Source organism: Leuciscus leuciscus (assembly GCF_965113295.1).
Source record: "Leuciscus leuciscus genome assembly, chromosome: 14".
Lineage (NCBI taxonomy): Eukaryota > Metazoa > Chordata > Actinopteri > Cypriniformes > Leuciscidae > Leuciscus > Leuciscus leuciscus.
In genome coordinates, this window is record NC_138738.1 from 31288095 (window position 1) to 31303363 (window position 15269).

Below are 15269 nucleotides of genomic sequence, written 5' to 3' on the forward strand. Positions count from 1 at the left end.
CTGGCACTGGAAACCTGCTGGAAACCTGCTGCTGGAAGGCAAGATGGATTCATGGAAGTACCAGAAAATCCTTGGAGAAAACGTCATGCCGATAGTGAGGAAGCTGAAGTTTGGGCGTCATTGGACCTTCCAACTGGAAAATGATCCCAAGCATACCTCAAATTCCACCAAGGCTTGGTTGCAGAAGAAGTCCGCAGAAGAAGATTCTACCGTGGCCATCACAGTCACCTAACTTGAACCCTATAGAAAATCTTTGGTGGGATTTGAAGAAGGTGGTGGCAACACCCAAACCCAAGAATATTACTGAACTGGAGGCCATTGCTCATGAGGAATGGGCTAATATTCCTCAGAAACGCTGCCAGACGCTGGTGTCTGGTTATACATCTCATTTACAGCAGGTCATAACAGCAAAGGGGTGTTCTACTAAGTACTAAAGATGCTTGCCATGAAGGGGTTGAATAATTTTGAAACTGCAGAAGTCATTAAAAGTCAAATTTTCAGTTGAATTTGGGGAAACCACATTTGTTGTGTTGAGCTTTTTCAATTAGCTACTTTTGTTTGATTTGTTCATTGTAAACAGCTGAAAGTCTGCAAATGTTGCCAATAAACCTGATCTGCAACAGGGCTTGAATTATTTTGATTACAACTGTATATGTATGATATAAAAGTTGATGTTGATAAAAGTCAATAACACACACACACGTATATATATATATATATATATATATATATATATATATATATACATACATACATACATACATGCATGCATACTTAGGCTAGATAGATAGATAGATAGATAGATAGATAGATAGATAGATAGATAGATAGATAGATAGATAGATAGATAGATAGATAGATAGATAGATAGATAGATAGACACACTGTGTGTATGATCTTGATCTTTTTAAAATAATTTATGTAGCTTACATTTTTCACCAACAAATGTCTTGAATACTAAATGTGCTTATTAATAGGCCTACATTTCTATCGTTTGCACCAAATTGTAACAGAGTGAACACAGTTTTGAAAAATAAATGTAAAACAGTTTCTGGGAAATGTTTAGACTACAAATTCTTTTTTTATTTATTTTTTTATTTAGCCTATACATTTTTCCAGTGGCCGTAATACTGCCTTGCTGCATGGAATCAATGGAAATGTCAAATATTATTTTGGATTTTACAACCTAACACATCATTTTGTTGTTATAGTTTACAGGCATCTTTACAGACATCTTGTCAATGAACAAGGGAAAGAGGGTGGGGCGTATTTCGCTACACCGCCGTTCACTGGCTAGTGCGGCTGTCAATCAGCCTCCGCGAGCGACGATACGCGTTCCCTGCGGGTGTCCGCTTACACTTTAAACCACGTGACCCTCCCTATATCAACACACGGACGCCATTAATAATAAAGACAGAGAGACGGAAAATCAGAGGTGAGTTCACACGGAAGTGATGCCACTTGGAGCATTTTAACACGATGAGATTTGGTACACTTTAACGGGTTGCGTTTGGTAAGTGGCAATGTAAACGCATACGGATTAATTGCATTCGTTTACCCAACGAGATTTATTCTTGTTGTATTTACGAAGTGTCCCGGTTAACAAAAACAAGGCCTAGACATCTGGCAGACTGCTGGTTTATTAATGCGACTGACTTCTGGGATCACATGCGTAGTATAACGGGTCAGTTGTGCATGTCACGAACATCTCCTGTTTTGAACGCGGATTAAATCAGTGATTTATTGGAGCAAAAGCTTTTGTTCAGGATACATACTCCGTGTTTACCTCCTCTGTGAGTCATTTGTCTTTTAATGTACTTGTAATCCGAGAGCTGTGCTGAGCTAATGCAAATCACTGACATCTCGTCAGTTTCATATGCATCAGCTGTGGTTTACAATCATAATCCTGCTGTTTGTCCTGTCAAGTTCAAACAAGAGAACCAAACTGGAATTGGACGTTGTGGGCTGGAGACCAGAAAGGCATTTTGAGAGGTCAATGTTTATAAACCACTTTTTTGATCTTAAATATCATGCATGAGTCAAATTTGCACTTGTTGACACTTAAAATATTGCTGATGCACAGCCCTGAAATCAGGAAAGAGCACATATGTGATACGAAAGTACATTTAGGAACCTCAAAATAGAGAAATGCATGTCAGCAGTAACTTAAATGTCTCTTAATTTTATAGGTGTACTGTTTAGTGTGATTTTTGTTGAGGGTAGCCTGGGTTTAAGTTTAACAAAATGTTCATGCACAGGTTGCATAATCGGTGAACAAAGCCAGAGGGTTTAACACACGGGCGTTTAACTTCTTGTTGTGCCTTCTGTTACATACACGCCCTGATGTTAATGTTTTTTTCGTTGTTCTTTTCAGTTACTTTTAGCACTAAAATGGCTTTTGCAAATGTGAAGTAGGGATGGCGATCTATGAAAATGTCCCTCAAACATAAATAAATACTTAAGAGTATTTCCCCCCAAATTTAAAATAAGCATTTTTAGTTCCTTGTATGGTTTTCTTTCTTCTGTCAAACACAAAAGGAGAAGTTTACCAGACTGTCTTCTCATTTTCACACAATGAAAGTAAATAAAGACCACAGCAATTTTCAGCCTTTTTCGCGAACAAAGATTGTATTCTGTATTGCTTCAGAATACAATATAGTGCAGATTATGGTGTTTGTTTTGTTATGTGGAAGAGAGCAGAACAGACATTCAGAAGAAAGTCTTAAATGATGCAATAGCCTAAATGCATCGAATCAAACTAAATGGCTTGGTGCAGCAAGTGTTTCTGCTACAACATTCTGTATCTAAATGAGTAGCCTATACATTTCAAGTACAGGTTTTGGCCTGAAATATTCCCTGTCTAACTTGCTCTTTTTCTGCCTGACACCTGAGTGAAGCAATGCTTTCATGCCTTCAGGTTAAGTTTAGCAGCGTTCTCACTTGGCAAATGTGATTTGGAAAAAGCTTGACATACAGCAGAGAGCTTTCATTGCAGGAAGGTGCTATTTTGATACTCAACTGTAGAGAGGAGGGTATTTATAGATGGCTTGATGAAGGGTGCAGTAGAAAGGGGTATGGAGGGGTTTATAAAGTGTGTTATGATGACCAGTACAGGTGCTGCATACTCCCTGTGCATTTAAGGAAGTCAACAGGGTTACTGATTATTGGTAAAGTCAGGTATGTGTGACGAAACTGTGGCCAGTAAACGATTACCAGTGTGGTTTTGATAGCAGTAAAAACATTATTCAGGTTCACATTTTCACTCATACTTCAAGACTTTTGGATAAACTAATCCTTCAAGCACTATGTTTACTCAACCTCATGTTGTTCCAAACCCATGTGACTGACTTTGTTTCATGACACATGAAAGGATAACTTGTTAACATCACACAAAAATGTAAATTGTCATTGAGTCAGCCTCATGTTCCAAACCTAGAAAACTTTTATCTTCGGAACACGAGTGAAAATGTATTAAAAAAACAACAGTATTTGCATGCTTCAAAAAACATCATCAAAATATACCGTTCCGTTTATAAATAAAGTGGTTTTATCTAAGTCTTCTCAATGGACACGATTGTTTCATATGATGTACAGATAAAATTTAGGCTCTTTGATCATTGCACCTATGTAGAGGACATCATATGTGGCAAACAGAAGCTCAACAGTACTTGACTCTTGAAAACAAACCTCATTGGTTCTCGCGTGGCAAACGTGTGTTTGAGCTTCCGTTTGCCGTTTTTGATGTGCTCTGTGCATGTGCGTTGATCAATCTGTATATGCAATTAACAACGGCGGACTAAAAAAAACAACCCATGGCAGCAGTTTAAAAGTAGACCAATTCTGTTGGAAAACTGCAGACTTGGCAACACTGGTCTTAATTAATTAGAAGTAAATCGCTTTTGCACCAATATAATTGGATCCATGCCACTCATAAAGTGACAGCAGCCTAATATTCCTGCTGCGTTGCTGTCTGTGTTTTTAATGTCAATCAACTCAATAAAAGACAAAAATTAGACTTGATACAATAACTTTTGTAATTTAGTAAGGATTAATATATAGCGTATATAATTTCTACACTGAAGAATATGAACTGTTATTTTACATTTTGATTACTTTTATTTCTGTACCTGAAAACTACTGTGAGACCTCGCTGAAAAGCACTGTTTGTTTCATCTTTGTTCTGTGTATTTATGTTGGCCTCTTCAATGTTAAATAGATCCAATCTATGTTCATTAGAATTTTGATGCATCAATAAACCTGCTAGTATACCTTAATGCATGTGTTTTTGAACTTGAAAACATGATTTAAACACTAATCTATTTTACTAATCTTAGGAATCGTTGGAATCTGACAATATTTTATTGCTAAAATCGCTATCGTATTGACCAAAAAAGATCTATCGGTGCATCCCTATTAAAAATATCTTTGTGTTCCAAAGATGGACTAAGTCTAATGGGTTTCAGAACATCACATATTAACAATGTGCTGGTTGTTCTTTACTATGTAATTACAATGAGTTTGAAGCAGTCAAGAAAGTAAGTCATAAGTTTGGAGCAATGTGATTGAGTACATGACATAACTATTCCTTTAAAATCATCATACTGCTAGAAGCAACTTGTAATGCTTGACAGGTAATGGAAGTACATGCCTAAAACATATCATTACCAATCCTGTTTTTAAATGGAATTTAGTGGTAACTGCTGTCATGGGTATGTGGCTTTAACGTTATGTGTGTGTCTGTCTCTCAGAGTACAGTTCAGAGATGGATTCGAAGTCTCGTCGTTTTCCGTTTGCTGTCTCCAGCTCTTCCTCGCTGTCATCACCCTCCTCCTTGTCCTTGTCCTCCTCATCTTCAGCGCTCAGTGCGAGTCGGCTCTATGGCAGAGGGAGCGTCTTGGGAAGAGATCGCTTCAGCAGGGAAGCTTCTGTCAAGTTAGACTCAGACTATCAGGTATTACAGTCACACATTAATTTCCATAATGTCTGTTCACACCCACAGGTAGTGTAGCCTAAGTCTCTTTCACTAGATCACTAACGTCACCTCCTCTTGCTGAACCAGCTTACCCTGAAATCTATATGTTATTCCTGTGTTAGCATCTGTGATATGATATTGGTTGCCACAGAAAATAACTTTGACTTTTCCTTTAGATTAAATGAAAGTCTATGGGGGAAATATGTTTCATAAGTTGATTATCCCTCAGTGACCCAAAGCAATGATATTCATGTGTTTTTTTGTGTGTTTTTTTTCACTTTAAAAAAAATGTAAACAAATAGTTACAAAATGTCACACTAGGCAATTAGGGTTGATAAGATTTTACCCCATTTGTTTGATATAGTATGTGAAAGTTTTATATTCATTCTTGGTTCGTCACACTGGTTGAAATATATATTTTTCAAATATATGTAAGGATACAGTCATGAAAAGTTAAGAAATTTCACTGTACACAGCTTTTAAATACTGTAATATTCATGAAACAAAACTGTTTAATAAAAAAAAAATCAATTCGACAATGAAGAAAACTCAGCAAATTGAATTGTGTACCAATTATTGATTAGGATCCATTAAAGGGTAAGTTCACCCAAATGAAAATTCTGTCATTAATTAATCACCCTCATGTCGTTCCAAACCTGTTAGACCTTCGTTCATCTTCGGAACACAAATTAAGATATTTTTATGAAATTTGTGAGCTTTCAGTCCCTCCATTGGGAGCAACGCAATTTACACATTCAAGGTCCAGAACGATAGGAAAGACATCATTAAAATAATCCATGTGACTCCAGTGGTTTAACCTCAATTTTATGAAGTGACACGAGTGCTTTGTTTGCACAAAAAAACACGTTTTCCACTTTATGAAATTATTGACTTTCAATCCAGTAGGGGGAGCACCACGATGCTGCATTACCTCAAGTTTAATTCGTCAAATAAACTGACCTGTGTGAGTAGTAATTCAGCACTTGCATGTAGTTCGGTAGAATTAAATGTCCTTATTCCTTTAAATCCGCGGGACTCGCGTGTGGCGCTGATATCTGTCTATAATTAGCAATCGTGCCCTGCTTCATACCACAGTCATGTTAAAAAACATCCATTTATTAACTCATCCATAAACATTATTAGATCCATCAGCATGACAGAAAGTCCCATCATTCCGCTTATCACTGCGTCATCAACCTATGCCTTTGTTATTGTAAGAGGTTAGCGACCCCTAGCGGCAATTATTATTATTTTTTTCATATTGTGGCTTTAATGATGTAATTAATGACAGTTTTTTTGGGGGGGGTGAACTAACCCTTTAATGCCCAGCACTGCATTTTTGCTATGCTTAATTTTTTAAAATCAAATTACGTCAAAAGTTTCAGGGCATGTAAGCCTTTTAACATAACTAGACGTATACAAATACGTTTTTTTTTTGTCAAAAGTTAGACATCTAATACTTTGCAAATGGATACATTTGTTCCAAATTTTTTTTTAAAATTGTACACAAACTGTTATACTTTTCAGTGCGTCAGCTACTGTTTTATGTAGTGTTATTAGGTAATTCATTGCTTTATACAATATATAGCTAAATATTAACCTAATGTTCTAGAAGAGGCACTATGGCGATCGGTGTGCTAACTCTATTAGCATCTAATTTTCCTCATGCTGCTGGAGCTGTGGAAAGATCTTCGTGTTACACTGTCTTGGTTCACTGGGCTTTTTTTAGTGCACACTAGATTCCTGGCCCCGGTGTATCTCATGAACCTGTCAAGGTCTGTCGTGCTAGATAAAGTTACTGAAGCTCCCAGAGTTGTTTTTGACTCTCCAGAGTGTTTTTTATTTTTTTGGAAGATCACATCTTAGAACTTGACTACATCACTACATTAGCCAGCGTTGAAATGGACATTAAACAACATTGGCCACCATCAGCTCGTCCGTGTATAGTTTGCCTCTGGGGATTTCTCGTCATAACAAAGCAGCAAACCACCCATATGCTTGAGGAAGGAAACTATTTGCAGAGTCTTTGTGGTTGGCTGTTTTAATCTGAATCTTGGCCCATACTTCTCTTTTATGATGTAGAATAAACAGTTGAATGAGTCAATAATCGTTTTGTCTCTTCCTGTCACGTTTATGTTCTGACGTCCATGTGTTGTGTGTTCATTTCTCATGTTTCCTGTGTGTTCCAGAGCTCCCGTCTGCTGAGCTCGCCAAGAAGTTACAGTTCAACTGAAAGCCGTCACTCCAACTGGAAGCTCTCTACTCCCATCTCCGTTTCCTCCTCTTCCTCTTCTTCATCTGTCCGTGATCGATCATGGACCGAATCCACCAGTGGGGACAGAGGCAGACTTGTAAATATTTTGCTTATGTTTTTGTCAAAATGTAACGTATGCATGCACGCACACACATAATTATATTTGATCTAAAATATAGATATATGTGCATCTAAAATTATGTGCTTTTTAATAACTAAATTATTATTAACTTAAAACTATAATTTTATAAAAAAAAACTGTCTGTTTATTATGATTATTATTACTTTTAGTTGCATTAGAATTTTTTGTTAAATGAAAAGTTTTTTTTAGATTACTATGAAATCAGATTTTAACTGGGTGTTTTCAATTCTGAAATTTTTTGCTTCTAGTCTGACTTTTTTTTGTTCTTTTTTTCTTCTTCTTCGTTTTGTCTCCCTCCCTTATTTTAATGGTTGTTGTGTTTTGAACCATGAGAAAGTGTCTAAAGCTTGTGCATAGCTAGACTGGTTGTCTGAAGTTCTTTTAGTTTCATAAAGTGGCAAAATATGTGCATTAAATATGAAATTTAATGCTGTTATAATGAAAAAGTCATGAAGCATTGACCGGTGTCTGATATGGGCCACATTTGTATGTAAACAACTTTACCAAAAAATATGATTAATGCAGAATTTGGCTCTTTGCGACCTGAATGTATGACATCTGACTGTCTGTGTTTGTGCATTTGCATTTCAGACAGACTCTGAGAGAAGACTGGGAACCTACTGTGGACTTCTTGGCAAATCCCAAGACACAGAGTCTAAAAGAGCAAAACTTTCTTACACAAATAGAGCAGGAAATTCCAGATCCCCATCCACATCTAAACCTACCAACCTAGCCAACTCCTACTCTACTTTAGGACGTATGTCACAGTAAAAAGTATTTGTAAACATTTTAAATGTGGCTTAAGTGTCCAAATACTATAACTATAGTTAATATTAAGCATATCTTCAGTGTATGGATATATGGTGTATTAACACATTGCTCTTGTCTTTAGATTCTTCGTGGAAAACCACCATTAGTCCTTTGTCTAGAGCCTCCTCCTCATCATCATCTTCGTCCACTCCATCAGAGGGTCCTTGGGCCCGCAGGGATTGGGAGAAGAGGGGGGATTTAGGACTTACCTCACTGGGGGAGTCTAGTTATCGGCCTAGTGGACTGACATCTTCACTGTGTATGTGCACACACATACTCTGTTACAGATTATACAGACACATTCATTCACTACCACTCTAGTCCACTCCTTTTTCTCTAGTTTTTTTTTTTTTTTTTTTCTCTAAGTGGTTCTATGCATAATTGGATGACTTTAAACTTTTCATCCATGTATTTTAATAAGCATTCTGGGATATTGGCCAAAAATTCTGGATGAAAACATGGAATGCAGTTTTCATACATGTATATCATTTTTATTTTACATTGTAATGTGTACTATTAAGTTATGTCCAGTATTGTGAAAAGACAAAAAAAAAAAAGTGAAAAATATCATGGTACCAATATAGTTTCTCAAATGTTGCTCCGGTCATCTTAACTTTCTGTTTTGCACCACAAGTTGTGTTCTTTTGAACATATGGGATTGAAACGCAGCTTTATTTGCAATTAATTTGAGGATTTTATATTTTTGATATCTCGAATATCTTGTAATTTCTTCTTACGTTTTATGCCCTAATTAGTATAATGTGTAAGGTTGTAGCCCATCAAGGTAATTATACGTTTCTTTTTGTGCTTTAGACCGTTCAGAGCGTGTTACATCCACCTATGCACAAGGTGCTCGACCCAAAGAGAGCCAGTACTCATCCTACAGAGATAACAGTTCATCTAGTCGCCGTATCCCAACCGAGTACCTCCCCTCTCCTCTGGAGCGCAGCTCCCACAGGCTGACCACAGATTACCAGTCCACTCCGTTCTCTCGCGATACACCACGCACCAGCACTAGCTCCACCAGAACCTCCACCTCTGTGTCGGACCCATCCCACCTCTCATCCTGGAGCTCCACCCCTTACACACCCCTTACTGGCTGTAGCTCCAGCCCACCTTCATCTAGCCCCACCCCCACTCCACTTCCTGCTCAGAATGGCGGCGACTCAGACGGCAGGCGAACAACCAGACGCCTGCTATCTCGACTTTTCTCCCGACGCTCCAGTCAGGAGTCAAACTCCACCGCCAGCTCTGCCTCTGATTCAAGGTCATTTGACTCTAGCCCAGATGAAGCCCTGCCCTCTGAAGCCCCTCCTCCAGTCAGTAGAGAAAATTTGGAAGCAGAGCTGAGGAATTCTGACCCCGTTCAGGCATTTTCGTTCTTGCGCAGACGCGGACCATCTCTCGCTCCCGTCAGGGAGAGCGCTGATGTAGGGCCCGAACAGGAATCGCTCAGGCCTCAAGCGGGACTGTCCTGGCTGAACTGGAACCGCTGTACCCCACTGTTCTCTCGTCGCAGGAGGGAAGGGCGTGACGAAAGCGCCCGCATGGGCCCTCATCGTTCACCCCAATTCCCTGACCGAGATGGCAGTAAAACGCCTGATCAAGGCACACATTGTGAAGATGATGATGATGATGACGATGATGAAGATGAATCCTCAGAGGGTGCAACAGCAGCACCCTCTTCTGGAGCCTCCGGTCTTTCTGCATCTCTACTGCAGGACGGAGCCCGTCTGGCTGGACGGAGCCATGGCATTGGCAGGGTGATGACCAGCCCACTCTTCCGTATGCCAGAGAATGTAATCATTGGTGTGGGAGTAGGAGCAGAGGGGAGGAGTCAAACTGATGAGCAGGCAAAAGACAAGCCCGCCCCTTCCAGAGACCCAGAGAGACTGCGAAAGATTCAGGAGAGGTCAGAGGGCAATTTGAACTATGTCTAGTTATTGTGTAGAATGTTCTGTTTGTGTGTGTTTGTTTTAAAAAACATTAGTGAAATTTTGCAAGAAAAAATGACCACTGTCAAGAGTGCAGGACAACTCCCACAGAAGTCTTTCCAACCAAGCAGCTTTCTGTTGGTCAACACGGCAAATCTGTGTAGGGAAATCTTTCACCCTACCCCAATCTTTCACTCCACAGTTCAAAAAGGTTGACATGGCTGTTGTCTTAGATTTCTGTACATGTGTACGTAGTTTTAAACATTTTCCAAAAATGTTTTGCATTTTCCAAACAATTATCTTTCACAACAAAAAATTTAGTTAGTTGAAAAACAGTGGTATGAAGTGAAATCTAGTGCTTGTATATGTGTATATTCCATTAAACAATGTACCTTTACATATGTACATTTAGTTTTAAATGTATAGGTAAAAAAATACTATAAATTATATTGCAAATAAGTGATAAATTATACCACTACATAAATTCATCAATAGGCTGATGGCATGTAAAAAATTTAACCTAAAAAAAAAAAAAATGCTTTTAACACTATCACAAATCCTCCATGCAAATGGCAGCTAGATAACCTTAAATTGAGAACATAAGTAGAATTTACAAAATTATATTGCGTTTACATTTATAGTACATAAACCCTGGAAACATGCATGCAACTATGCTTGTTTTCTGGCTAATACTGCCCACAACCGGCACATCACATCAAAGAGGAAAAAACAAACAAAAGTTGTAGTTTTGTGGCGCTGAAGTACACTGCAAAGTTTAGCTTCCACCTGCTCCTACACACCTTCCTGGAAGTTTCTAGTAATCCTGAAGATCTTGATTAGCTGGTTCAGTTGTGTTTAAGTAGGCTTGGATCTAAACTTGGTGTAGCAGGAGCACATTCACAATTTAGTTTGCCGATTATAACCACACCCTCTTCCTACTTTTAGCCTTCTGTTGGAGGATTCTGATGAGGAGGAGGGTGATCTGTGCCGAATCTGTCAGATGGGGGAGCAGTCGAGTTCCAACCCTCTGATCGAGCCCTGCAAGTGCACCGGCAGTCTGCAGTATGTGCACCAGGACTGCATTAAGAAATGGCTCCACTCCAAAATCAGCTCTGGTATGGCTGTCTTTTCCTGAGGGCAGAAATAAACTAGGTGTTTATATAGTGTATATTCAGTTGTTTGATGTGCACTGAGAAAGGAACTGTTTTCAAATTTAGTCTGACAAAGGGTATTTTGGGTTCATTTCCTGTGCGGGTCAAAGACTACCAATGCATAACACAGTGTGAAAGCAGACTTGGCAAATACACAGTATGAAAATCACAAGACAGGAAGAATGTCATTTATTTATAAACTTCTGAAGAACCTTTGAGACTGAGGTGGTTGCTAGCCCTTACAGATGAATACTGTGATGGTACCATAGTACAGTCCTGAATGTTTAGTATATCATGAATATGGTATAGTGTTTACATTCAGAGATTTCTGTGGTTCTGCCATGTACAAATAAACTGTAGTTCAAAAACTCATTATGGCCTTAATTGGTTAAAATGTGAATTAGGCTGCTTATTTTTTTTTTATATTTTTATTCATCCCATATATCTGCTTTGATACACAGGTTCTAACTTGGAGGCCATCACTACCTGTGAACTTTGTAAGGAAAAACTGCACCTAAATATTGAGAACTTTGACATCAATGAGCTCTATCGATCTCATGAAAGGGTAAGTGCATCAAAACAAGATACAAGCACATTGTTTAGATGACTTCTTATAAGAAACCTACTCGTGTGAAATTGTGCATGCTCAAGTGCTTTACCAGTTAGTTATGGTGAACTAAGGAACAAGAATTATTACATGCAATTAAGGCCTGGAATTAAGAATTCAATCCCAATTTTCACATGCAATTTGTCTGTTCAGACCAATGCAGGGAAAAAAACAGCAAAAGCAATATGTACTTTCTCTCTGACAGAAGGTGGGACTTATGGAAAAGCAGAAATACAGTGGTACACAAAACAGCACTGCACAACTTTACATTTCTGACACTCTTATCACCGAAGAAACCGTAAAACCACAAAGTCAAACCGTAGTCACCTGTTTTCAAACAGACATTCAGATTTTTTTTTGTTCATTATGGTGTTTATCAAACAACGGCAAATACAAGAGTACAGAGACAAAAGAGTGAGTCCTGGTTCCTTCCTCTGCAATTCACTGTCACTTGGCAGAATACTCTGTCTGTGACCACCACCAATTTATTTAACAGCAGACTCTGGGCATGTGACCAAAAGCATGTATTTTATTTGGTGGTCAACACTTTTTGCAATGTGATTGAAACCCTTTGTACCAAATTTTTTCGGACTAACACAAAAGGGCTTTTCACACTGGAAAATGGTAAACCCTGGGTCATTCTAAACCCTGGGTAAATGGAATCCTGGTAATATTGCTTCAGGTTTCATAATACTTATACTTTTAACAATGTATCCTTGATATTCATACACTGTTGTTTCACACTGTATATTTCTAAACCTTTGGTTAACATCCTTATTTGCAGTGTCAGTGTTGTTGATTGGACGAACGCTGTTGACGTTCTTGCAGTGCGCATTCTCAAATGACACTTTACCGACTGTACTATCAAGGTTTTTTTTTTTTTTTTACTATAAAGGTATGAATGAAATGGTCTCTTCTTTACTCCAATTGATGTGTTTTCAGTTGATATTTGACCTTTTTCTATTTGAAATGCTAAAACAACAATTTATACCGTGACACTCTAAATAAGACATAATCATAACACTCTAAATAAATACAGCATTGTTTCACACTGCACATGTTTGGCACCGTAATGTGGGGTTAACATCACAAAAGTGGTCCTTACCCTGCTCTGGAGCAGGTTTTCATAACCCTGGGTAAATATACTAACCCGGTAGTATCACCCGGTAGAACACATTACCTGGGGTTAAAGGCGGGTTTTAGAACGACGATGACCCAAGGTTAAGCGCAGTGTGAAAAGCTCTAAAGAGGTGCATGCCATCAGTACAACAGGCATATTAACACAATAAATGTTTATTTCACCAAACGCTCGTCTTGGTTTGAACGGACATTTAGAGACCATTCTCACACACTGCTTTTTTGTGGGTTTTTTGTTTTGTTTTGTTTTGTTTTCTTCTTTTTTTTAAGCAAGATGTAGAGTGGTGGAATAAAAAAAACCAAAGGGTCTAGAAAGGTTTAAAAAAAATAATAAAAATGTTAAGTTGAGAACTGCATTTTTAGAACACAGTGTTGTGTGAGATGCGCGCGCAGTGGTCAAACGTCCATCTAGCGCGTTTTCATGGTTAAAAAAAACTTCTGTGTGAACTGCCCCTTAGAATCCTATCCTAAAATCTCATCACTATTGATCAGACTTTGAACATGTTCCTTATTACAGAGCCTTCAGTTAAGAGCCTTCAAGCAAGTAATGTTCACATCTATCTGTTATATGATTCATATTTTTAATTTAGTTTGTGTGTTGGATTCTTCAGTCAGAGTATGAGTTCATCAGCTGTGGGCTGTACCTGGTGGTGCTGCTGCACCTGTGTGAGCAGAGGTTTTCTGATGTCCTGGGTGCAGTCAATGATGCTGGGGTAAGCCTTCCACATCTTTCCTGTATTTTGTTCATTGTATCTGTTAGTGAAAGTACAGTTCTTTGGCTCCTGTGATGCGTCACACAATATGATAGTGTTCATTGCAAGCTAATGTGATTTGAAAACCAAAACGTTCTCCCCCCTCTCGCTCAGTTTTTCAACTTGGCGAGAACTCTACATGAACACATGGACAATCTTGAAAGTACGTTGTGATTTTTCTATTTATTTTGGTCCTGCATCATAAACCCCCTAAATCTTATTAGTTAATTTATATAAAACTTGATATCACCTTCTTTTAAATGCATAGGTAAGTATAGATTATAAAACCCAGTGTTGGTTCTGTTTTTAAAATGTGCAAAATTATTTCACATGGATGAAGTTAAGATTTGTTTGCATGGCATTTGTTTATTTATTCCACTAACATAGTCATATTTGTCTATTGAATGCACAGAGGGAATCACCAATGCCTCTGTTTAAAATGCTTGCTTGTGTTTAATTCTGCCTAAAAAGATGGCATCTGTCCCTGATTTTTCCCTCTATCCAATTCAGGTTTTTAATGTTTCTGCTTATTTCTTATATTTGGACTCAGGTTCATATGCAGAATCTGATGAAGATGAGGTGGAGGACAGTAGACCGTCCATCGACTTCTGTGACTTGGAGGATGATGATGAGGAGGAGGAGGAGGTTTAATCAGTTGGCAGGGAGGAAGGAGGCGTGGCTTAGCAGTTTGCACCTCAGTCTCCTCCCACTTGCTGTTTGTGTCCTCCTGATTTTAGCCAACATCTGATTGGCAGCGTAACCACTGTCCCTAGCCTATCACAAGGCTTTCATAATATGCAGTTAATTCAAGTTTATGGGAGCTGTTTGGATCCTGTTATTTTTTCATTTTTTTCATTTTTTTCATTTTTTTTTTTTTTTTTTTTCAGTTTCGCATCAGATTGGTGAGCGCACTAAAGCTTTCAGTTAAAAAAAAAAATGTCCGGTGAACTGTTGACCACCATGAGTGCTTTAAAAAACTATGCTTAGAAGCTGGTTTGGGGAAAGAGAGGATCTTGGCAGATTCATGCTCTTAAACTGGTGGTGTTGAGGAACGTTCATCCGCTCATTTATACAGTAGGGCTGCTTGAAAAGGATATGATGTTTGGTTTCAATATCTTGATGATTTTAAAAAATAAGACCCTTCATTTCCTTTGTTTGTTTTTGTTATTAATACACGTTTTTCTTTTCTTTTTGGAGAATGGGTGAGTGACAAAATGTGGTCACTTTTCTTTCAAGAGTTTCTCTTTACAAAGGACCTTTTCCACAGTCTGTTTGTATGTTGTACATTCAAATTATGTAATTTGCTTGAATTGTTACAATAAAATGGAGGTTTTATACCTCAAAAAAAAAGTAAAAAAAAAATCTGTCCTCTTTCAGACGTCTTGTTGCTAATGAACAATGATTCTGTTAATTGTATGATATTATGAGATTGATTTCATGACTGCATGGTACCATACAGCACAGGTTTGTCTTTTAGTGGGATTGTCTTTTATTTTGAGGATCGAAGTAA

General features: G+C 38.1%; 1 protein-coding gene across 6 annotated transcripts in view; it reads left to right on the plus strand.

Moving 5' to 3' along the window:
- The window catches only part of marchf7 (membrane-associated ring finger (C3HC4) 7), a 28299-nt gene extending 13164 nt beyond the window's left edge, over positions 1-15135 (plus strand). For 2 of the 6 annotated variants that reach the window (XM_082136799.1, XM_082136800.1), the window contains exons 3-12: positions 4749-4951; positions 7162-7323; positions 7960-8125; positions 8261-8437; positions 8992-10090; positions 11058-11227; positions 11725-11828; positions 13598-13720; positions 13874-13922; positions 14310-15135. In XM_082136799.1, the coding sequence (XP_081992925.1) occupies positions 4763-4951; positions 7162-7323; positions 7960-8125; positions 8261-8437; positions 8992-10090; positions 11058-11227; positions 11725-11828; positions 13598-13720; positions 13874-13922; positions 14310-14410 (2340 nt within the window). In that variant the 5' untranslated portion in view covers positions 4749-4762 and the 3' untranslated portion in view covers positions 14411-15135. Of the gene's footprint in view, positions 1-1325; positions 1993-4748; positions 4952-7161; positions 7324-7959; positions 8126-8260; positions 8438-8991; positions 10091-11057; positions 11228-11724; positions 11829-13597; positions 13721-13873; positions 13923-14309 lie in introns of those variants that run through there. The other 4 variants (XM_082136798.1, XM_082136797.1, XM_082136796.1 and 1 more) reach the window with 4 other exon arrangements.
- The last annotated feature ends 134 nt before the right edge of the window (positions 15136-15269 follow it).